We start from the raw sequence: 25,286 nt of genomic DNA on the forward strand, positions 1-25,286 counted from the left end.
TGTCTTAGGCAAGGCTAAGTGGAGGATGCAGTGATGGTGACCTGCAAAATAGAGATGATGGAGTTGCTTTGGTGGGACATTTGCATGCAGGAGGTGGGGCTGGGGCTGGGGTGCATCTTATAGGGGGGCTCCAAGCCAAACAGGTTGGGAACCACTGCATTAGAACACAGGAGTGATGGTTGCTGAAAATGTTCCTCTGTACTCCTATGTAGATATTCCATTAAAAATCAGCCATTTCCAGCTAGAATAGTCATTTACCACATTAACAATGTCTACGCTGTATTTCTGATTAATTTAATGTTATCTTTATTGGCAAAAATTGCTTCTCTTTCAAAAATCAGGACATTTCTAAGTGACCTCAAACTTTTGAATGATAGTGTATATTATATACTGTAAGTGTTGACGGACATGGATGTAAGCTGTAGCTTCATTGTTTGGTGTATGCACAAATCTAAGAGGTCATAATTCTGCTTTTTACGGTAAATTAGTAATTAGCAGACGGACTTACTAGGAAGTCCGCATAGATCACAAACTGAGAGCGTGGAGTTTGAGGGGGGTGGACCAGACAGAGAAGTCTCTAACTAGAGATGACATTGCATTGAATACATTGTTGGAACTGGCTCAGACTTTGTATATTTAATTTAACAAATTTTGGACTTAAGATGGATTTAAACAGATTATAAGGCTCAGCTCAAGATGTTCCTTCATCCAGAAAAGTGATGGTAAGTCCTTGATGCAAATCGAATAACAAAATTAAAATATGGCTTTCATTTTCTTTGTCGGCTTGAGAATGTGGCTTTATAGCATTTGCAGCCAATATGTCTTGTGATCATTAGCTTTTAGCTTCATCTTTCATTATTAAGCAGTTGGCAAAGTGTGTGAGTGTATTAGACCACTCAAATTTTCTGAGAACAAATTCAATCAAGTTGTAGTAGTTTTATTAAAGAACAAGATTATATGAATGATAAATACTATCAATAAAGCATGTGACTGCCTCTGCAATATGACTGATGGCTGAGAAGGTATTAAAATAATGTCAGTGTTGCATGTTGTTATAATATTCTTTGCGAGTAAAATTCTTATAGCGATGACTAGATTCAGTATTCATTATTCCTGTCTGTAGATTGAATTGTGTGCAGAGGTTGTACATCAGTAGGAGTGCAAGACTCCGATATTGTATGATTGTGATGACCCTGATGTTGTAATCAACCTGGGAGCTGTGGTTTTAAATATTTGCACAAGCTGCATGCAGCCGTTTCCTCGGTAACATGGTGCAGTTGGATAAGGATGCAGGGAGATAGGATTTGTGGGAACGGGCACTGCTGAAGGGTTTCACTGTGCTAAAGAGGGGAGGGAAACTTTAATTGGCTTATGATTTTTCATGGAACTGTGTGTCCCATACGTCCTGAGGATGTCACTGTCTCCATCACTTGTGTTGATTTTACACTGCAGAAGCTGAGAAACAGTGTACTGTAGAATAATGAATCATAAACAAGGCAGTGTGCCTGGTGCTGTTTGGCCAGTGGATCTGGTGTGTGCAAGCATGGTTACACAATGAGCATCTTTCAAATTAGAGACTGTAGGTGGAACACAAGGCTGCTAGCTTCAGGTGACTTAAAAGGGAGATAATCAACTAAAAAAAAAAACTCATACAGTGTGAAAGCTGTGAATGGAATTAATAAAAGATATTAATATTTATCCTGCCTCATAGCCATTTTTTTTCTATTTAGACTTGTCTGCATGCGGGGGAATCTGTTATTAAAATGAAACAGACCAGCACAACATGAATGCAGGCTGTGTATGTGTGTGGTTTTGGGGAGGTTTAACTACCATTCAAAAGTTTGGGGTCACTCAGAAATGTCTTCATTTTTGAAAGAAAAGCATTTTTTTTTTCTATGAAGATAACATTAAATTAATTAGTAATCCAGTCTAGACATTGTTGATGTGGTAAATGACTATTCTAGCTGGAAACGGCTGATTTTTAATGGAATATCTACATAGGGATACAGAGGAACAGTTGAAAGGCTAATTGATGATCAGAAGATCAGAAGATCCTTGTGCAATTATGTCAGCACATGAATACAAGTGTGAGTTTTCATGGAAAATATGAAATTGTCTGGGTGACCCCAGACTTTTGAACAGTAGTGTATATGGACAGAAAGCATCAGAGGACTGATATGGTGCTATGTGTGGTCCTTTCTGGGCTTCAGACTTTGACCAAAATGGTTGCATATGCTGTCATTTTTTTTAGAGTGTGTAAGTTTAGCCCCAGGGCTGCACAGTGGTGTAGTGGTTAGTATGTTCGCCTTGCAGCGAGAAGATCCCTGGTTCGCGTCCCGGCTTTCCTGGGATCTTTCTGCATGGAGTTTGCATGTTCTCCCTGTGCATGCGTGGGTTTTCTCCGGGTACTCCGGCTTCCTCCCACAGTCCAAAAATATGCTGAGGTTAATTGATGATTCTAAATTGCCCGTAGGTGTGAATGTGTGAGTGATTGTTTGTCTTATGCGGCAGACTGGCGACCTGTCTAGGGTGTCCCCTGCCTTCGCCCGAGTCAGCTGGGATAGACTCCAGCCCCCCCCGCGACCCTAGTGAGGATTAAGCGGTGTATAGATAATGGATGGATGGATGGAAGTTTAGCCCCTCTGGTTTCCACAGGTAGCTGCACAGGTAAACTGTGGGTGTCTTATGATAAGGGGCTGAAACACCCAGCAAACTGGGTAAAGCAGTTCTAAGGCTGTAAAATTAAACAAACCTAACAGTGATCATGGCCTCCCACGGTTAAATGAACATTATCGACTGCAGTATTGATGTTTAAAATGCATTCTGCTTGTAGAATACTCCATTCATAGAAAACTGTAATGTAGTAAAGATTACTTGGTCTCAAGTTTGATGTCAACACATCCAAGTGTTGCAGATTGAAGTCTTTGCTTTCTGTATGCCTGCCAAATTCAATGCGCTAAAGAATGTCATGCAGCAAATATTCTCCAGTTGGGCATCAAACTCAGGACTTGTTGGTCAGGGCAATCAGTTTGACAGAATTCACAACATTTCACCATGCAGTTCTTGATGGTGCTTGGCAATTTAATGACAGAACAAAAAAGAAAGAAGATGATGTATATGCATGGGTAAAATGACAAAATTCAGGTGAACAAAAAATCTAAATAGCAAGCAAAGTCTATGCTGAAAATACAGGCAGCATGTTTGTACGTTGCACTTTGAAATATCTACTTGACAAATTAGATCCTCTCTAGTCTTCCTTTCATATGTGAAACTTGGATAAGGGAAATGCTTCATATGTGAAACATGTTAAGAGGCACAGACTGAAGGTTACAGTGCTGGCACTTATTGCGTTTTTAGTGCTGAAGAATGAGACGTGCCTACAGGTGACCTATGACAAGCTAATTTCCACTTATTTGGATTTAATGTGCTGATAGTTGGTCCTCTCTGCCCCTTTGCCGTCTTTAAATGTGAAATGGCGAAAACTACAAGTTTTAATATTCATTGCTGGCTTGCCTTTGATCATTTAGAGCATAAAACAACTGTCCCCCGAAGCCCTGGATATTGGCAGTACAGATACACAAATAAGAATCTAAGCTCTTATCAAGCACAATCAGTGTTGTACTGACCAGTAGCCACAGCTTGTATCATTTCATCACTTCTGACTTTAAGATGCTATAATTAAAGCCTAAAATTAGCTGAATAACTGAGTTCTGCCTTTGAAAAGGCAATTACTAGCATCACGACAGGCTGGTGTTGCTGTCGATCTCTCGCTACGTTTCACAGTGGCAACCAGATTACCTGTCTGATGCTGCTAAGTACAACCGCTGGAGGGAATTTATGTCGTATGGCACTCTGCACATTTTGTGGCAATAGTTTTACTACCCTCCCCATCCTATAATAACTTGAGCTTGACATCCCATAACCCCCTTCGTCACAGATTCCTTATAGTTGGGCAGGTTGCTCACCCACTCTTTAAAATGTCTCCCATCCTAATTGCCACATCAGAAGCAAACCCTAACTGTGAGGGGGTGCAGAGCGTGACATTATAAACGCTGTGGGCAGAAATGTCACGACCATTATTAGATGGACTGACTCGGAGCTTTTCCAGATAGGCTTTTGGTTTTCGGGAGGTTTTGGAGCTGGTGAAGTGATTATTCCATGCTATGCAAACTTCTGTGCTTCACTGGGTCCCCTCCTTTAAGAAAAAATAAAGGAAAACTTCCTTTTCCCCGTCAGCAGTGTCAGCTATTTTTGTCTGCATGCAGCCTGGTTGTTACTGAGCAGTTTTAGATGCTCTAACCCCCATCAGCTGTCAGATCAACACAGACTTGTTCATAGTGCCCTTGCTCCTCATCATCCACCAATTATTGCTAAGTCATTACACTGTGGGGCCGATAGAGAACATATTCGCTCTTATCAGTCCTCCTGCCCTCTTCTCTCATGAATCATCAATTGCCAACAAGCGTCAAACTGTCTCAAGGCCACAAATTCCTTGATAGTGCCCCTTGGAAGGCTAAGAAGGAGACTGAAAGAAGGTTGATCTTATACATTGATAAGTTTTCTATAAAAAGTAGAACAGTGCTGTCATCTGCTCATATTGTTGGCAGCATGTTGCATCAAGTTTCCATGACAAGATGACTCCAGTAATGAGCAGGTGTACAGGGACAAATGCAGTCCTCCATTTCTCCCTCTCATCTGTAGTGCAGCCGACAACTTAGTCCCGCTCAGTGCTTGATTTGTGTTTCACTTCAGCTGTCCTCAGTGTGTTATTTAACTCCTTACTGTTTCTCCGCATGTTGGAACCCTGGGGTGCCCAATTGATTGGCTCAGTGATTGACAACCAGGCATACATATGAGAGGCAGTCCCAGCAACGCTCCAAATGGACATATGCATCTGAATGCCCTCAGGTCAATTCTCAGTTTCCTGCAGAAGCCAGGGCCACTAGGTGACTAAATAGCTCTCCTGGCTGACGGCTCACTTCCCTGCCAAAAGGCAGATGCAACCAAAGCAAGGGTCAAGCCTCATTTTAAGGACAATTAGGCACACAGACTTCCAATTCATCACATCATCAAAGTGTACTGTGACCCTCTGTCGACCCACCATTCAACCACCTGTCCCAGTTATAAGGGAAAACCTGAAAATAAGACCTGGTATCCATAGAGAGATACTAAAAGTGACACGTTGTTCGCCACATTTTTTTTTAACATTAAGATTAGAAAAATAAATGTTTCTGAAACAGACAAAGAAATTGATGCTGTAAGTGTATCTCCTATAAACGAGGGCTTTACGCCATTACCAATTTGGCCGTCTGCAGAAAGATAATGACGTTTCACACCAAAGCTTTTTACTGTTGCTCTTGCTGAGACTGTGGGAATATTGTGGTTGAAATTTTGTGTCTGCAATTTCTTCCATTAGATGTGTGTCAAGTTCTTCACTTGAAAATTGTCCAAAGGAAATCGGACAGTGGAGGAAAAAATCTGCACAACTGTGAAAAATGTATTTTATTTTTAAAGCATTTGATGTTGTTTTGTAATCCTAACTCTGTATGTCTCAGGTAAAATACACTGTTCAAAAAAAAAAAGTTGCGCACTCTAATATTTTGTTGGACCACATTATCCTCGAGTACGGCATACATTCATTGTGGCATCATTTTGATAAGCTTCTGCAATGTCACAGCATTTATTTCTGTCCAGCCTTGAATTAATTTTCTGCCAAGATCTTACATTGATGACGGGAGAGTCGGACTGTTGCAAAGTCTTCTTCAGCACATCCCAAATATTCTCAACGGGGCTGAGGTCTAGACTCTGTGGAGGCCAATCCACGTGAAAATAGTATCTCATGCTCCCTGATCCACTCATTCACAATGTGAGCCTCATGAATCCTGGCATCGTCATCTTGGAACATGCCCATGCCATCAGGGAAGAACAACTCCATTGATGGATAGACCTGGTCATTCAGTACATTCAGGTAGTCAGCTGACCTCATTCTTTGGTAACATAATGTTGTTGAACCTGACCAACCCCAGATCATAACCCTAACCCCCACAGGTTTGTATAGTAGATGCTAACCATGATGAGTGCATCACTCCATCTGCCTCTCTTCTTACCCTGATCACTTTGGAACAGGGTAAATATGAACTCAGCAGACCACATGGCCTTCTTCCATTGCTCCAGAGTCCAATCTTTATGCTCAATAGCAAATTGAAGCGTTTTTTTTTTTTTTTTCTTTTTCTGGTTAGCCTCACTCCTCAGTGGTTTACTTAAGGCTACACAGCTGTTTAGTCCCAATCCCTGGAGTTCCCTTCACATTGCGCATGTGGAAATACTCTTACTTTCACTATTTAACATAGGTGTGAATTTTACTGTTGATTTTTTATGATATGATTTCACGATCATCCAAGACTTTGTTCCGGCTATATTTCTTCCTCGAAGATAATAATTTACCACTATCCTACCAGGCTTTAATAATGCGTTGGATGGTTGTTAACCAAAATTTAGTTTCAGACTTGTCCTTAGGTGTTTTCTTTGCTTGATACAGACCAATAATTTTACCCTTCTGAAACAGATTAACATCCTTTCCATAAACATAGGATATGTCTTTTGACATGGCTGTTTAAAAAATGAGAAGCTCCTCACTTTATCAGCTAGGGTTAAATAGGTTTTAACCCGAGCTAAACCCTAGATTTAACCACAAATAAAATGTAGTAGGTGGGACAAAATGTAAATTAATCTTTAAATGCAAACTGCCTCACAAAACGCTGACTTTCAAAACAAAAGTAAATAAATAGACTTGATAACTTTATATGAGTTTGCAAGCTCAGCTTTCCCTAATCAGGCCCAGTCTTGGCAGACAGAGAGATCAGTGCATGAACCATTCAATCAGAGGTATCCTACCTACACCATCAATCGCCTCACCCAATGCAATGGTGGGCCAGTGGCTTATAGTATATGTATTAGTGGGATCTCCCATCTGCTGTGGTTATACTATTTAAAATACAAGTGCCCTATCTACCTCCAGAATATACAGGAGTGGTTTAAACTAACATGTCGCCATCCCTGGAGTGTCATCAAAACAGGGAATTTTGCTTTTTAGACTTGTAGGTGCTTTGACCAAAACTATAAAATGTTTAATGGTATCATGGTTTAAAATGACTACATGTTTATTAGTTTTGTTTATAATTCCTTGGAAAGACATCAGAAATCACATAGTATTGTGTCCCACAACAGCATCACCAACAATTACACATCTAATACAACAAAATAGAAGAGACACAATCATATACAGATTTGTTTAACAGAAGAAGGTAACATGTACCCCAACTACATGTTACTGTCCTTGAAAGATTGCTGTCACTGTTTTCTGTTTGTTTGAAGATCCCTACATTTAATTCTTGTGCAGGACCTCATAAAAATGTTAATGGAAAGCTGCTAAAGCTGCCTTTCACATTCCAAAACTTGAACAGAGGTGATAGTGACAATTAAAATCACATTTGCCTTTCTTCTTTTCTTCATCAGTTGGACTTACTCATTAGTTCTGAATGTTGGCCAACTCTGCTGTTATTTGCCAACAAAACAATAAAGTGCACATAAATGACTCCTTAGATTTTCTGGGATATTCCTGTCCCTCGAGTCAACACTGCATAGATCCTTTCAGTGTTTGTGCTAAGCTAAGCTGTCAAGGAGCTTCTTTTGTGTTGAAACTACACTGATTAAATTGATATAGATTTTCTCATGTCATTCTTAGTGAGGCAGCCTATGAGTTAATTTCCTAAAATGTTAAAGTGTTCCTTTAAGAAACACCACGACATTTCCTCTATGCCAACAAAGAGTAGTTAGTAAACCACGCACGCTTGTGCAATTTTGAGAGCTCACCGTCCCTACCTACCTGTCACTGTGATGCGTTATCTCGGTATTCCTGTCAGGAGACGTGGCCATGCCATAATCTCCTCAGCAAGATGTGTCAGGATCTTTATCTCAGTGCCGAAGCATTCAAAAGCCTTCAGTATTTTCTTGTGTTTCTTTGTTTTTGTGCACCCATCATGTGTAGGAGTAAGAATACTGTGCGTGACATTCAGTATGCACCTCTATTGTCAAACAAATGCTGCGTTTTTGTGGATGAATGTGATGGATAGTCTTTCGAGGCTTTGTTGTGACACAGCAAAAAATGTGGAGTGATGGCATTCAAGGTAAAAGCCAGTCTGCCATCTGTGTCCTGTCTGTGACGCTTAGCAGCACACTGAATAAGCGTTTTTAAAGATAAAACAAAGGCCAATGAAAACACCAGTCAATGATGGTTTTTGAAAGTTAGATAGTACATTCATATTTGTACAGGGTTTTTTATGATATGACTATAAGTAATTTCAAAGCACAGGAACACGTGGGATTTTGCAAATGCCAGATGAATAGTCAAACTAATGTCTTACATCTAATTTACAGTAAATGTGCACCTTCTTTGCAAAATTATGCCATGTTGTTATAACTGTCAGACGTCTTAGCCAGACACTGTATGTGCAAGCGGTAATGCCATTTTCTAACCCTTTTACATTAAGCTCTTGACTCATATTGGGTACAGGTAAAGCAGTGGGAAGCATTCTTCTGTGCAAATGATATACCAGCAAGTCATACACTGCAATATTACACACCCCTTAACCACAATTTCATCCACTTCTGGGTAGATTAGTTGTTGCTGCTTGTTGTCAATATGCTGCAAACTGATCTTTATGTATACATATTAAATAATCTCCCAATCTGTTTATAATTATGATCTTAAGATGGTAATATGAGAGGCCATCTCATTTTCCAAGTATGTCACAGTGTGCTTTTCTTTGAGAATTCTACTTCTCAAGAGTCAAAGGATAACTGAGGTCAGGGTAGTGGCTTCAGTATGCATTAAATGAACCTGCCTGTATCGTGTCTTCCAATCGTGTCTGTCGACAGAAGTGTTTGTACCTGTTCTGAAAGACCACACTCAAAGGCAAGGTGAAAATCTTGTCGTCGTGGTCTCCTCCTGGCTGCATCATACTGTCTCTCTGGTCTTTCTTCGAGAGCTGTAGCATGTCTTTGACGTCTTGACAAAAGTAAGTGCACGGTTTAAGACAGTTTGTTACCAAAGGCATTCATGGTTTTGTATTCTGTTTTACCCACAAAACATGTCTACTTTTCCACCTCTGCGCTGCTGGCCAGTTGCTGTGGAAAGCGATTGTCTGTTTGGAAAACTTAGAAAAAAACTGTCTCGTGCAGTCCTTTCTTCTTTCTACATTAAGGAGGTTTCAGACATTGTTAGATGATTGTATAAGCTCTTTGTTTGAAACCTATTGTAAATGGTAACATAAAATTAATGTGGTTGTGTTTCAGCATTCATCTTGCTTTCATACACCAAGCATACAGTAAAGCTTCATCTGTACAGTCGGTTTCAGTTGATTTACTTTACACTACATGCTTTAAAGACTTCTTCCAGTAAAATAAATCAAGTATTTTTTTATCTTATTTGTATGTCCATGTGGTGTTTTCTACCGGAAGACATATTATGAATGAAAATAGTAGGAAACACCATGGCTCAATATTTCCACCTTGAAACTGCAGTTTACCATTGACTAATAAATACAGAGCAAACCTCAGGAACCAATTCTATCAGCTTGCAGAATGGGCCTTTTCTATATAAATTTTTTTCTTGCGAATCTGTTTTGAGGTCAATTGTGCATGACTGAGCTTCTCCAGTGACTGTATGTAACTTGTTCTGGTATGACTAGTAGCTTTCGGAAGCTAGTGTTAGCAAAATGTAAGTAAATATTGCTATACATAGGAGTCTTCTGAGTCAGCTTGCTAACTTTAGGACTGCGCTATTGTTACATAGCTGTTAGCATTCTTTTGCTATCACAATTCAAGTAATGCTGCAAACTATAGTTCATTTATTAAAATTAAGAAATTAACTCTAGTTCCATGTTCGTCTTGTCACCGTCTGAGTTTTTTAAAGTCATTCATTCTGTTTGGTTGCCTTTGTCACTCCACCACTTGGTCAGTCTCTGAATAGCCAGCAACGATCTGAATGAGTCAGCTTGCTAGCTTCTTGCCTGGTTCTGTTCCTGAAAATTCCCAGCTTCTCATCTTGCCACTCTCAGAAAGGCCCCCACAAGGCTCTCGTGGCTCTTAGATACGTAGCTCCCTAGTTGGACTCAGTGGGTGTAGGTTGCGGGGATAAACCTGGCATTGGCCAATGTCAGTTGACATTCTCTCTCCTTCTGTTATCTGCATGTTACAGTTACTGAAAATGGAAGCTTGTCTGAGATTTTTTTGCCAAGGATTTAAATTTGTGCAGTCACATTCCTCGTCTCACTGCATGCACATGTTCAACCATCACAATTCGAGCCGTCACTATTTCAAGTGAACACAAGTCTTGTTTTTTGCTTAGCCCCACTCACAGTGACTGTAAGTGGTTTAAAGAAATACAGTCTTACAAGCTTGTTTGTTCCCCCCATATAGCAGAGTGTTAATTCTTGCTCAGCCACCATTACGCACTACAGTACGTAGTGACGAAGCGGGGCTACCAACTCCCTTCTCCTCACCAGCCTCGCTCCTCAGCAGTCTCGCTCAGCTCCAGAGTCAGCTAGCATTTGCCCAACTAAAATCATGTCTGATCCGGTCCATGAGCCAACCAGGCCAGACTCCGGGTGGTTAGAATGGAATAGGTCGCCTCCATCCATCACTTTAGTTTGCTAGCATTAAGCCCTGTAGCCCTAAGCTAACCTCCCAGACTGCTAACAGCCAGCCAGTTAGCCTCTAGCCTGCTAGTCTCTGAAGTACTGGTCTTTAGCCAACTTCATGCCTGATCCTGTCCCCCAAAAACCCCTGGGTCAACTTTTGGAAAAACCTCCAGGTAAGGCGTGACTCTTAATCACATTATACCCATCAACTGCCCAATAACATGGAGTTCATGCTGCACTGAGAGTTTTTGACTGTCCACTACCAGCATCAAAACACTAAATGAGGGAATACCTTTTGGAAGAATGGTGTTGCATCTGTCCATTACAGTTCCAGAGACTTATACCAAGATGTATTGGATCTGGTGGCATGTGGTAACCCAACACATTGCTATGATATGAAGTTTTTCCTTTAACTTGTCACCCTATGTGTTTTTTTTTGTTGTCTTTTTATTTTCTGTTGCTTGTAGGAAGCAAGCTACAAGACATTAACTTGGATATAAAACAGCTCCTGCAGTCTCTGGTTATCAGTGATAGTGAAAGCCTTAATCGAAATGTTACTTCAGTCTGGGCATTCTCACTAATCACATTGTTTCTATGCATGCGAAGGAAATGCACGTGTGCAGTCAGGCTGTTTTCTAAGGCAGTGTGTGTGCACAGCTCATTACAGCAGCATCTATTTTTAGCTCGGCGTGATTGAAATAGGGTCCTGAGGGGGCTGTGAGCTGAGAGTGAAGATCGAACAATGGAGGAGCTCAGGGGTCGGCCCTGGTCTGAAAATGGAATTGGGGTACACAGCCGCAGTTTGAAAGTGTCGCTGAGACAATTGCTTTTCCTCAAGAGGATCATGTTTAGGCTATTAGTGCCACACAGGCGGCCACAAGATTACACAACCCCATGTAACACAGCACTTGTCGGCTCAGAAGAAAAATGAGTTGCATATTTCTTTTTTCTGTTTGCTCTCACTGTTAGAAATACTAATCATTAATATGAATTTGTTACAATATATAAACATACCACACTGGTTGTGCATATATGTCACCCAATGCAACGTTTTGACTGTTTAATGTATTTTTAATAGTTCAGACAACAGTGGAGTGCTGTGGCAAAATGAAGCTTTAGACAGTTTAGAGGATAAACTTGTTATTTTTCAATTTTGTCTTCTCATGCAGTTTGTTGATAAAAATTACAATACAAAATAGCACCAGCCTTATCCTAACAAGCTGGAGCGAAACAGCAAGTGAAGAAAACATTGTTTTAGAGAAAACATAGACTTTAATGGAAATTGGCTCCAACCAGTCTCTGCTCAAGCAATCTGAGTGATTTCAGTCAATCAGTTTAAATGAGATTTGTATCAACGTGCTGCTCCTTTTATTCTGATGCCAGCACAGCTGGAGTCTGTTCTTTTTACCTGCATTGTAAGGCTGCTGTTCGTCCTCCAGATACAAAGTGGATTGGCTTCACTATTTTTTGTCAGTACTTAGTAGTAGTGAGTATCCAGAGGAGCTGTCAGGACTTTTGTTTGCATCCTTTGTTTCAAGCCTAATTTGCTTAGTATTTAATTCATTTTTCATAGGATTCATATTTTTTCTTATCAGTATCATGTAGTTTTATCTGCGTTTGTTAGAATATAAGTAATTCACCCTAAAAAAAAAAAAAAAAAAACAAAACGCAGCTGAATGTGAAAGATTTTTTTTATTTTTACCATTTTAGTCAAAGTCGCCATGAGGTAACCAGATATAGAGAGATAGTTGAGGAATTACGTGCAACAAAGGTTACCGGCCAGATGTAAACAGGAGACAATGCAGTTTGTCATTAATTTTATGCCAGTCCAACCAGTAGATATTTCTGGATAAGTTTAACTTGTTTCACAGCCGGATGAACAGTCACATAACCATTCAAGTCATCAGGATTCATCCCGTGGGGGTCAATGAATGTATCACATTTCATGACAATCCGTCCAGTAACTGTGGAGACTTTTCACTGAATACCAAGTATGTCAGCCTCATTGTGGTGGGCAAGTCAGACTGATTCATCCTCTGGAGAATATAATGGTCTTTACAAAATTGAATGGGAATCCATCTAACAGTGTTTGTGATATCAGGAAGCGATAGACTGCCATCAATGGAGTCATAGTAGTGAGATTACTGTATGTACAACATGAAAATATTCCAAGTGTACCAACAATGCCCATGCGGTTTGAGATTAGTGTAACTTTGAAATGAAGGGGCTTACAATAATAACAGGTCCCTCCAGTGTTTTTACCTCTCTCCTCCGTGTGCTGTGCTTCTGCCATTAGGGGTGTAATAGGCCAGACGTCTAGCCAGCAGACTGAGAATCATTCCACTTTGGCTCCCAGCCCCCACAAGTGGGGATAAAGAGTGAAAATAATCAAGGAATAAGTGAAATTTGTTCTGGAAAGGCAGAGCCAGTGCCTCCATCAGCAGTATGTGGAGAGATGATATATGCTGCATAGGAAGAAAAGTGGGACCTTGGATGGTCCTTTTACCCTGCTTCAGCCCCATTGCCTGAGTCAGCTAGTGCTCCCTCACCATAAACTGCCACTTTTAATTTCCCTATCCTTCGCCCACTTGGCTGCTTATCTCCCCCTCCCACATGCCGCCTCCGAATACCTTTGAGTAATGTTGTGTGTCCACTTCCCCCCCGCATCACCTTGGAACACTGCCAGCAAATCCCATCTGGTTGACCCACCCACTGCCCTCTCCTCTCCTCTCACGCTGTTTTAGGATTCAGTATGTCAATTCTGAATCATCTGTTTGGAGCCACCCAACAAACCCTCCCCACACCTTGGGCTTTGCAACCCATCATACTTCCATTTCTTTAATGGAACAATAGCTGCCCTGCGGTGCATTTAGTATTTTGTTGTAATGACTTTGGATGAATTGATTTGACAAATATTTTTGTGTTGGAATGGCAGGACAGAGTACTGTCTGTGACCTCTGAATTTAATCACAGTTTGTTTTTTTTTTTAAATGCACTGTCAAACCACCTTGATCTAAATGTATTTCCTTCTCTTGTCGTTTTGTAGACTTTGGAAGCGGTACTGAACTTCAGGTACTCTGGAGGAGCAGGAAAAGTGGAGGGCTACTACAGGGAGTTGTCTCTGGGTGTCCATGTTGATGTGGAGCCTTCAGTGTTTTTTACCAGAGTCAGCACCCTCCCTGCTACCAGGTAATACATAAAACTAACCTGCATTGTCTGTGTTCTTTCATAGTCAAAGTACTTGTGAAGCATGTTTGGGCTCTTTTTGTAAAAATTTCCATGTCTTTTTGGATATAATTCGCACCTTTTTTACAGAGAGAGTGTTGTGAGCAGGATCATTTCTGTTTTCCCGATTAGCCATAGCCAGTGTGGTGCCAGTACAGACAGGTGGACTGATTACTGTGTTCAACAACTCTTCTACTGTTATATAGTGGTACAGTTTAGGGCTGTACGATATGTCATTTTAGCATTCACATTGTGATGACCACGAGCACATCATAAGAATGGTGATGTAAGGTGAAGCAAATGAATCAAACACATGCTACAACTTTTATGCTGTTATTTGAGAGTAACTTAAAATTAAGGTGGAAATAGTTTTGCCCTTCTCAGTTGAACGTTTCAAGCCAGTTTTTAACACACCTGATGTCACTGCTCAGAATGGCGTGATCAGAAGTAGGCCTTTTTAGATCTATCACTCTTTCAAAAGTGATGTCACTGGAGTACATATGTGCATTTCTGCAGCAAGCAGAGCAGTAAAAAAAAAAAAAAAAAAAAAAGGAAGTTAACAGATACCAGATATTCAGGCACTGTTGAATCACTCTGTAAGGTGATCATGTCAGCAATCTGTTGCCATGCTTATACTTCCAACAGCAGCATTTACCTAGAGTTCTGTTTCTGTTCACATAATATTTTTACAGCTAATTGCTAATTTTGTCAGTTGTGTGGCGCTGGACAAGTAGTGCACAGTCAGTTTATCAAAACCTTTTTTTACTGAGAAGAGCTGCTCGCTGCTGTTTGAAACAGCATTTTTCAGAGGGCAGTTACCTTCTGGAACATCAAAACAGACACTAAAAAGAGGCTAAAAACTTCTAATTATTGAATTAATGTTCTGAAGAAAATGTTTTGATGCCTTATTTGATATTATGGTTTTCAAAGCAGTCTTGACATTCAGGGTCACCTTACATCACGTTCTGTTCTTTCAACTTGCATGCCCTTTTTGTATCTGGGTTATTACTTTGGTTTGATCATTCAAACCCTCACATTAGTAACAACACAACTCTGCCTTCACTCTCCACTTCACTGGAGTACCAGACAAGCTACGAATAATCTGTCTCACAGCTGCTCTTGTCCTTATAATTGGTAATAAATCTCAATTCTAAGGCCTCGTTTTATCTCGCATACAATATAATTTTCCTCTCTCTATTTAGTGGATAGATATCGACCTCCTCTTTTACCGCTGCATCCACTCTTCCTATGACATTATTGCTAACCAAACCGAAGAACATGCTATTTTCACTGACAGGTCAGATAGTGGCAGATTTGAATGGATACTGAGTGGATAGTTCCAAGCTCTCACATTCCCTCTCTTAGGCGCATAAACATACATTACTGTAGACACCCTCACCCATCCTCACTCACACACATTCCCAGCGTCTCGCTTCACTTCACTTTTCAGCTCCCCAACTCTCATGAAAAAACTCCAAGCGAGGGAGACAGATCGTAGCAGAGTAATGGCCACTTGAGGTGAATCATTAGCTGTAATAATATCTGCAGTTTAAGCCATCCATCTTGGCTCAGCGCTGATAGATATGCTGCACTGGCTGCTATACCATCACCCTGTAATCGCCACCCCCCTCTTCCTTACCTCTACCGCACCCTTAGCATTTTCTGCCTCGCTACTCTGACATACAGTATTCATTGGCTCTCAACCAAATCTCAAAACATTCGAAATGTATTGAAATTGAAGGCTTTAGAGGGATTTAGGGGGGGCTGCTGCCGATCATAACAAGTCTTCTCAAGTCAAATAAACTTTATTTGTGTAGCTCAGTATTGCATTTAGTGACTCAGTGGGCTTTACAGGGCCACATCATGGGTTATTGGCTCTCACTGACCTGTCAAACTAAAAAAAAAAAAAAACTTAAAAAACCTTAGCACATAAAAAAATGCAAGAACCCTCTTGACTCAAAGACAGATATCCATTCTCTGGATAGTTTGAGGTGTGGTAAGAGCTGAAGGGACTTAACTTTTCCCCTTTGCTTTACTCTTGTCTACAATAAACCTTTTCAGGTAGATTATGGGCTATATAATTGACTATACATGACCGTTCAAAAGTTTGGGGTCACTTACAAATGTCCTTACTTTTGAAAGAAAAGCATTTTTTTTTCAATGAAGATAACATTAAATTAATCAGAAATACAGTCTAGACATTGTTAATGTGGTAAATGATTAGTCTAGCTGGAAACGGCTAATGTTTAATGGAATATCTACATAGAGGTACAGAGGAACATTTCTAGTAACCATCACTCCTGTGTTCTAATGCTACATTGTGTTAGCTAATGGTGTTGAAAGGCTAACTGATGATCAGAAAACCCTTAGCACATGAATAAAAGTGTGAGTTTTTGTGGAAAACATGAAATTTTCTGGGTGTCCCAAAACATTTGAATGGTAGTGTAATAGTAAACTCAGCGTGCTCCAATGATAAGGTCCATTCAATACATGGGATGATCAAAAAATTCCGATCAAGTGTTGCAGAAGCACTGGGAGCACTATGTTGCTCCAAAAAGAGACCGTGCAAATTTTTGAGTTTTGTTGTCACATTCTCTAAATTTTTTGATCATCACTTGTCCAACAAGTTTTACACTGAAATAGCATTACTGGCTGCAACTAAAAAGTAGTATGAAATGTTTGCTGAGATTGTTGCCCTTTTTTTTCTTTCCATATGAATCAATTTAAAGGCTAAATTGTTTCTTTTCATATTATGTCAATGCTGGCACAGTGGCTTAGCGCTGTAGGTGCACAGGAAGAAGGTGCTGGAGTTAAACCAGCCAGCAGGCCTGTGTGTGGTGTGGGCGTTCTGCAGGTGCTCCTGCATCTTTGTACATGCTAAAGACATGCATGCTAAAGACATGCATGCTAGTTTAATTGGTCACTCTAAATTGCCTGTAGATGTGTGAATCAGAGCATGACTGGTTACCTGCCATCTGTGTTCCCCTGTGATTGACTGGCAACCTGTCCAGGATGTTTACTCGCCTCCCGCCCTGTGTCAGCTGCAATAGGTGCAGCCCAACCCTGCAGCCTTTGTACTCCTGTACAGAATTAGCAAGTATAGCTAACATAAGGATTTCCATCTATTCGATGTTATCTACTTCAGTGATACACGATAACAAAGAGAGAAATATTTTCTTTTTTAACTGCCCACATTTACCTGACTCATGGTTACTGTTTACTTTTCAGTTTATGATTTTACACAAAAAAGCCCACACAGAATATATTCTATTCATAAAATGCAACACATTGTTAATTATTAAACTGTCGTTCATCTGCGTTTTTGACTTGAAACCCTTTTCAAAAACTGTGTCTAGTTGGGAACAGTTAGTTTGTTTCAGATGTCGGTTCCAAATAATTAATTGCTGCAGAAGGTGTGGGGTCAGAGGCAATACTGAAAATACAGAGAAGTACTTAGTGTGTTGTTGTTTTCACAAAATGTGACAGACATGCAGACTGCGTTAGATACAAATAGGAGCTGGTACAGGCATGGCCTCATTTGCCAGATCAGTAGCATTTCCCATATAGCTAAACAAAATATAATAGTGCAGACTACAATAATAATGTGTTTGAAAGAACTTTTCTTTTCTTCTTTCCCTATTTATCACACGATGATGCAGATTTCCATCATGATTATGTGGAAACGCTTCTCCTTTAGGCTGGTATCCACTGAACCACACCCTGATGCATGACTCCTAACAATTAGAAATAATACAATAGATAATAACATATCAGCCAAAGGGGACTTTTGGTATTTTAGGTTACATTTCAGCGCTAATACTTTAGTATTTTACTGAAGTAATATTTGAATGCAGCATTTTTACATGTAATTGAGTACTTTTGCACTGTGGTACTGGTATTTATCCTTAAAGGAAAGCACTTCTTCCACCTCCAAAGTCCAAGTAATCGACCCACGCCAGTATCAAAAAATTCCAACCTTTCCTCAACCCTAATCCTGCTAAACAGTAATATCTGTGTTTGTCTAACTTACTTCCCTCAGACCCTGAAGGTTCCTATATATGAAGACAGTGTGTTTTGTGGAGGACCCTTGTTAAATTGAAATGCTTCAGTTAAAATAGAGGAGCCTGTCAGTGGATTTTCTAATATTACATTTAAACCCTTTAAGAATAAGAACATGCTGCAGGCCACAAAGATCCACACTAAGTACTCTCTCATATATTAGCTACGTTAAAGAATGTAATAACAGCCATTCACAAATCTAATGCTCATTTACCTGCTCTCTGCACACACATTCAGAAATGATTTGTTTGAATTTCCTTTGAATTTCCCCCTGGAAGGGTAGATGTTAAAGGCCTGTAACACACTTAACTTGTGATAAGTGCTATTGAATTTTTCTCTTGGCTGGGAGTTAAAAGAGAATTTGGTAGTGGTGGTATGAAATTGTTCAATAATACAGCAACTTATCTTTTCGATCTGTTTTTGTGTTCCTCTCCCTCGCCTTGCTCTTATCTATCCTTCCATTGCTTTATCTCTCTCTCTCTCTCTCTTTCCAAAAACACCAACAAAAGAAATCATACTTACTTTTTGAAAGTCATAGTTCTTGTTAGTTGTAGTGTGAGATTTAGCTGTGATGTCCTCACTTCCTAAACTGTGCAGCGGTGCAGTATCTCCTTTCATTAAGACTTTTGTCTCCACCATTTGCCTTCTTTCTTTTCATCGTCTCTTCAGCTGTTCGACAGTACATTTTTCCGTAACTTCTTCCCTCATTGGCTTTCTCTCTCCTTTGTTCTGACTTCTGCTGCTTTCCTTTGCCTCAGCTCTTCATCTCTCTGCTCTCAGTTTTTCCTTTCTTTTCCTTCATGTCTCTTGATCTGCAGCACTGCTCACCTTTTTATTTTTTGTAACCTTGGTCCCATTCATCTAACCTTTTCTCTCCTTTTCCTGCTTTATCTTTGCCATTATATCATTTCACTGACTTTTCACATTGGCTATAATAATCATTATTTTAACTTTGGTTTTCCATGATTTTTCCTATTGGCAAAACAATACAATCTGATGATGCCACCTTGGCTTTCTTACAAATTATGTACTACATTTTTACATATTTCACAATGCTATGTATTCTGAAAGTCTTTTCAGTAATTGAGTCAAGCAAATGATCAGAAAATAATTATTGCTATTTCCAATCCTAGCCCAAATTATCAAAGGAAATATTTGAAATTGAATCCATAAGCTGTTCATCTCAAAGTTGGATCTTACTTTATTTGTTTGAAGCAGGTCACATTGTGCAGGTTTCTTCTTATCTTTCACCACTACCAGTGACATCAAAAATGTCACTTACACTGTTTAGCCCAAAGTTAAAACCACTGACAGGTGAAATGAATAACATTGTTTATCTTGTTATAATGGCACCTGCCAGGAGGTGGGATATATTAGGAAGCAAGTGAACAGTCAGTCATGACGCTGATGTGCTGGAAAGAGGAAAAAAAAGGCAGCGTGAGTGACTTTGACAAGGGAAAAATTGTGATTGCTGGACGAGCGGGTCAGAGTATCTTCAAAACAGCTGGTGTGTGAGGTGTTCCTAGTGGTGAGTTGCTACCAAAAGCGGTCGAAGAAAGGGCAACTAGTTTTCTGGTGGCAGGATCATGCATGCCAAAGGTAAACTATTGCGTCTAAGGAGCGAAAGCTGCCCATGTGGTCTGATCCAACCGACGAGCTACCGTTCCTCTAATTGCTGAGGAAGTTAATGCTGGTTCTGATGTAAAGGTGTCAGAACACACAGGCATCACAGTTTGTTTTTTATGGGGCTGCATAGCCAAAGACCAGTCAAGGCACGGTGCTGACCCTTGTGCACCACTGAAAGCACCAACAATGAACACGTGGACATCAGAACTGGACCACAGAGCAGTGGACGAAGATGGCCTGGTCTGGTGAATCACGTTTTGTTTTCAATCACGTGAATGGCCAGGTGCGTGCGCGTCACTTACCTGGGGAACACATGGTACCAGGATGCAGTATGGAAAGAAGGCAAGCCGGAGGACACAGTGTGATCCTTTGGATAATGTTCTGATGGGAAACCTTGGGTCCTGCCATCCATGTGGATGTTACTTTGGCATGCACCATCTACCTGAGCATTGTTGCAGACCATGTAAACCCTTTCATGGAAATGGTATTCCCTGATGGCTGTGGCCTCAGCAGGATAATGCACCATGCCACAAAGCAAAAATGGTTGAGGAATGGTTTGAGGAGCACAACAATGAATTTGAGGTGTTGGCTTGGCCTCCAAATTCCCCAGATCTCAATCCAGTCGAGCGTCTGTGGGATGTGCTGGACAAACGAGTCCGCAGTACACCTTCAGGGGTCTAGTGGAGTCCACACCTTGATGGTTCAGGGCTGTTTTGGCAGCAAAAGGGGGACCAACACAATATTAGACAGGTGGTGATAATGTTGTGTCTGATTGGTGTATATTCCGAATACAACCAGAAACCAATAAAATATTTTTTTTGAGTTTTTTCCTTTTGTATTATTGTAAGGTTCTAAGACACAACCTTTAAACTTAACACTGCCTCTCAATACTCTTTTAAAGCACTGCTCTCCCAGCTGTGACATACTGCTAGTAAGTTAATGGACTGTAGATGGAAAGAGGAGTTTCTCCCAAAAGGAAGCTTATATTCTTATATGGATGCACGGTGCGGGTAATCTGATCATTTCTACTCATGATCATGTTTATGCTTTGCAAGCTGTGGATCAGTATAAAATGTATCCAATATACTTACAAAAATATCAGTTATTCTACTGTTCAGCACTATGTGGCTGATTATATTGCAGGTTTACATTTTTTGTAATTGAATTTGTGACTTCTGTATTTTTTTAATCATTTAAAATATAAACAGTAAAGTGGTGGTTCTAAGGGACTTAGGTGACTTTAAGCTTAGAGAGTTTTATTTTATGTTTTAGAATATTGAGTGGCTTATACCGAAAAAAACATAGAACTTCTATATCCAACAGTCCTGATGATTTCCCCAGCTTGGAATCCAAAGTGTGATGTTCACAAAAAACTTACCAAAAGCACAGAAATTTGTGCAGTCGTGTAGCAACCGCTTAATGGTGGTTATGTAAGATTTAATGAAAGTAACCAGTGGATTTGGTTTGTGTAATCAGGCTTTGACAATGTCCAGTTAGTGACTGCTGATGGAACACATACCTGCCACCTTCAGATGGCTGCATAAGACGTTAATCAGCTGAAATGGACGTCCTCATACATGCCAGCTGCAGAGCAACACAGACGCTGGTAGAATCCAGCATTAATCTTTGTTCTGGCTTCCTGGTGCCACTGCCAAAATCAGAATAAATCTGTGTTTTTTTCTCTGTGTAGTTATACATTTCTACTGGGTAAAGAATGTGTGGTGGAGGTTTTGTAATTATGGGGTGGTTTATGTGTCTGGGTGTGAACCAAATAAAGGACATGAGCATATAGCACTGAACAGATGCGTGGACCCAGAAGATAAGGTGCTGACCATCCAAATCCAACTAGGGAAATATAGCTGCATCTGTCTTTACCTTATTTCCAACACCTCAAAATATCCCCAAAATTCTATTCCTATACAGCTAAATTGCACTGTCATTTATATTTGAAAGAAACATCATTTCATTTTGAAAGAAGTGTATTTTCAAAAGGTCAGACTGTGAAAAGCAGGAAAGACTTCCAGTGTGAAAGAGCCACAAAGTCGACTTCCACCCAGAAAATCAGGGTTCATGTATTGTGAGGGACCATTTTCCTTGGATTTATTGGAAAATATCACAGTTTGGTCAGCACACAAAACAGTCACTACATGTTAAAAGCTTGGGTAGGTTTAAATACCAAAACTACTTCAACAGGTTTAGGAAAATATCACAGTTCTGTTTAAAGTATTACCCTTTCACAACAAATTTGAAGCTTCTCCTCTATTTTCTGGGCTACCAGAGTGATGCGTCCCACCCCATCTAATGTATGGTTGGTTGACTGTAAAGAAGCAACGGTCAAACAATGAAAATAGCAAAGATATGTTGATATGAAGTATATTCATGATATATCGCAAACACATGGAGCAGGAAAATCAACTTCTTTCAAAATATTGTTGAGAATGCAGTTTAGTTGTATAGGAACTAGGGCTGGGCACGTTGACACGTTAACGAGGCATATTAACGCATTAACGTACACGCATTGACCAGTTATAGTGCTTTTTTTGGTTGCCTCTAGAGCCAGTCAAGTCTTTATCTCTCCCGATTCCCAAAGGAATAAAACCAGCCAATTCCACTTAGGAAAATTGGGATATCATGCTTAGAAAATTGGAATGCTCTTCTAAACACTGTGGGGTACGAAGGGATCAGCTTACACTGTGGAAAAGGACATGACTTTGGGGGGATATATTCTGTAGTTTTTACGTTCCCTGTTAACACGTTACAGAACACCATAACAGAAGGGTATTTCCTGTTTTGAAAAAAATAAAAACAGTTTAAATGTACTATATTCTCTTCTTCATCCCTGGAGAAGAGCTACAAGCTGCCTGATGGACAGGTCATAACTATCGACAATTTGTGTTTTCGTTAACGCGGGGCATGCCTTAACGTGCCCAGCCCTTATAGGAACATAAATTTTGAGACAGATTTGCATATTTTCTGCCATCTAAATATACCGTTTCTATGCAATAAATGCATCAACTCCTGAAAAAGCAATCCCTCATGACCTGATTTCAAAAGTGTGTGGCATAAACTGTGGCTGATCTTTGAACTAACGTTGAAATACACTCCTGCTGTGACCCTCCTCTGACTGCAATTCGTGGCAAGTCACTAAAATATCCAACAGGTGCAGGTAAGGAAAAAAACTCGCTGTGCCTCAGGGATATATAGCTTCACGAAGATAAAGCCGCCTGTCACACTGTAGCACTCTGATCCCCCTTTCTTCTATCTCCGTCTTGGTTTCCTTAGCCGTTACTCATTCTTACCATCTGTTATTCCACCATTAGTGCCCAGTGAAAGCACCTTTTGCCACCAGCTAACATGCTATCCTGCTTTGCAGCACAAGGAAATATTTTCAACACAGCTAGTAAGATAAATGATACAGTTTTGGAAAGTCAGCAGTCGGTCGGCAGTGCAGCTTCATGTGTCAGGGTTCACCAAAGCTGAACTCACTCTGAAATGACCTCAGCCTCTGCTGTTCCTTCTGGATCGTTGTCTTCTCTTTTATCTTCCTCTCTCTCTTTTTTTTTTCCACTGTACTTCTACCTCTACTACCATGTCAGCCTCGCAGCATTTCTCATCTATTCCCTTAAATGCCTTTTCACATGGCTTTTTTTTCTAACAGTGCTCTCATTGTCAACAGCATATCATGACTCTGTTTATATAGTGTAGCAGTTAAAAATATGACATTTACATCTTACAGTATAATGGATTATTATTATTTCCATAGCAGCAAATTAAAACTCTAAAAAAGTGTCATATCCACCTCTTTGTATTTTAAGTTTCTGATGCAGAGTATTTTTTTAGTTACACTGATGGATTGCAACCTCTGTATCTCATTTACTTCTTCCTCTTCCTGACTTTCCAGATTCTGTATTTTTTCTTCAGAACTAGTTATTCTCTCTGTCTCGCTGTTTCTGACTTTCCCTGTTTTCACTGCAACAAACCTTCTGCTAAACACAAGACAAAATAAATTCTAAATTTCTAACACTCACTAATCTCAACTGAAAAAAATAAAGAAAAAAATAAAGAAAAAAATACGAGTTTTAAATGAATGTGTCGCTTTTTATGAGCAGTGCCTTGTCTTAAAAATGAAGTCAAATCACTACTATTTATCTAAGCAAATTTAAAACAACAGATGTTGAGTCAAAGTGCTTTGCAGTAGAAATGAGACTAATGTTGCAAATTTATGTAACATGTTTAAATATTCAGGAAGATACAGACGATATTATTTATTATTAAAATGTATCTCACTGAATTAAACACTAAGGTTAAGGATTTACAGTATTATAACAATATATAACACCAGCATTATTCCATATTAGCAAGAGGGAAAGAATTAAGGTGACATAGAAACCCAACAAATCCTAAGATTCATTGGACTTTTAGCATCCAGTGACAGACGCCTAAAATTGAAACTTCAACTTGACGCTTGTAGGTGCATAAAACCAGAAGGGATGTGCAATATAATCAGATTAGTTTCTTCATTGTTCTAGCAAAAAAAAAAGAAACGAAATACCTCGCTCTGAAAAATAAAGACTAGTCACCTTGAAACAAGCCACATAGCAATGTAGTGCTTGACACAATTATTCATCTTTAAAGGGAAAAGTAAAATTTAATTCCCCCTTAAGAGATCATTATTATCATTTTTATAATGTTTCTTCTTACTCTGTTTTGTCCTTCTGCTGTTTGTCTCATGACTTGATTCACACCTAATTTCTCATCTCTGTTTGCCTCTTCCTTACCCTCCTTTGTTGCTCTCTTTGCCAAAATGTTTATTACTCAGCCAAGGAACACAGTGGAGTTATGTGATGAACGACGTCTGTCCGTCCGTCCGCCCGCCTGCCTGCAAAATTACTCAAAAACAAACTATCGGATTTGGGTAAAATTTTCAGGGAAGGTCAGAAATGACACAAGGACAAACTGATTAGATATTGGCATTGATGCAGCTTATTGTCCGGATCCACGGATTTGTTAAAAAGTTGTGTATCATTGCGAGATAGCAGGATGGTGTCACTGTAACTATGACAACAAGTGAACACTACATCAGCTGCCTGCTGACAATCACATGATTGTGATCCTACTACAAATCCACCACTGCGGACTTATTGGAACTTCTTCGTTGGAAATGACACAAGGAGCAGTTTATTAAATTGTGGGGGTGTTTCTGAGGGTCATCAATTCCCGCCACCCGGTACATATTTAGGTCACGCAATTTGGTATCTGTACATAACGTGCACATGCATAACACACGCCTGTGCTCAGCGCAAGGTCATTTTGTTTGTGGGTTCATCTGTATTAAAAGGCCACATTCTATGTTGCCAAGACTTCTGATCATCAATAACTAATTAACAAACTGCGCTCTCTGAGTGCTTTTCTTCTTTTTATACATGCTATTGCCTATAGTATAATTTCCCTCCCATATACATTATTATTCTCTGTGTTTCTATTGCTTTTTCATGCATGTACTTTTCAGTACATTTTTCTAGGAGCCTATATAAACATATCTCCACTATATAACATTGTCTATAGTCTAAGTCAACTGCCAGCTAAATGCAGGTTCCAGAGAATATGTGTTTTCTCCATATGCATCCTCCTTGACCTTTTCTTCTGTGATGCTGATTACACAATTCACTGCCCACG

At 39.8% G+C, this 25,286-nt stretch overlaps 1 protein-coding gene across 6 annotated transcripts in view; it reads left to right on the forward strand.

The window, feature by feature from the left end:
* Nucleotides 1–25,286, forward strand: part of trappc9 (trafficking protein particle complex subunit 9) — a 267,319-nt gene that overhangs the window by 114,785 nt on the left and 127,248 nt on the right. For all 6 annotated transcript variants that reach the window (XR_008604175.1, XM_055018005.1, XM_055018009.1 and 3 more), the window contains one exon: nt 13,747–13,889. Coding sequence is in view for 5 of the 6 variants with exons in the window: in XM_055018005.1 (XP_054873980.1) it covers nt 13,747–13,889 (143 nt within the window). In the remaining variant the exon portion in view is untranslated. The remainder of the gene's footprint in view (nt 1–13,746; nt 13,890–25,286) is intronic.

The sequence above is a fragment of the Amphiprion ocellaris genome, chromosome 15 (genome assembly GCF_022539595.1).
Source record: "Amphiprion ocellaris isolate individual 3 ecotype Okinawa chromosome 15, ASM2253959v1, whole genome shotgun sequence".
In the NCBI taxonomy this organism is placed as follows: Eukaryota; Metazoa; Chordata; class Actinopteri; family Pomacentridae; genus Amphiprion; species Amphiprion ocellaris.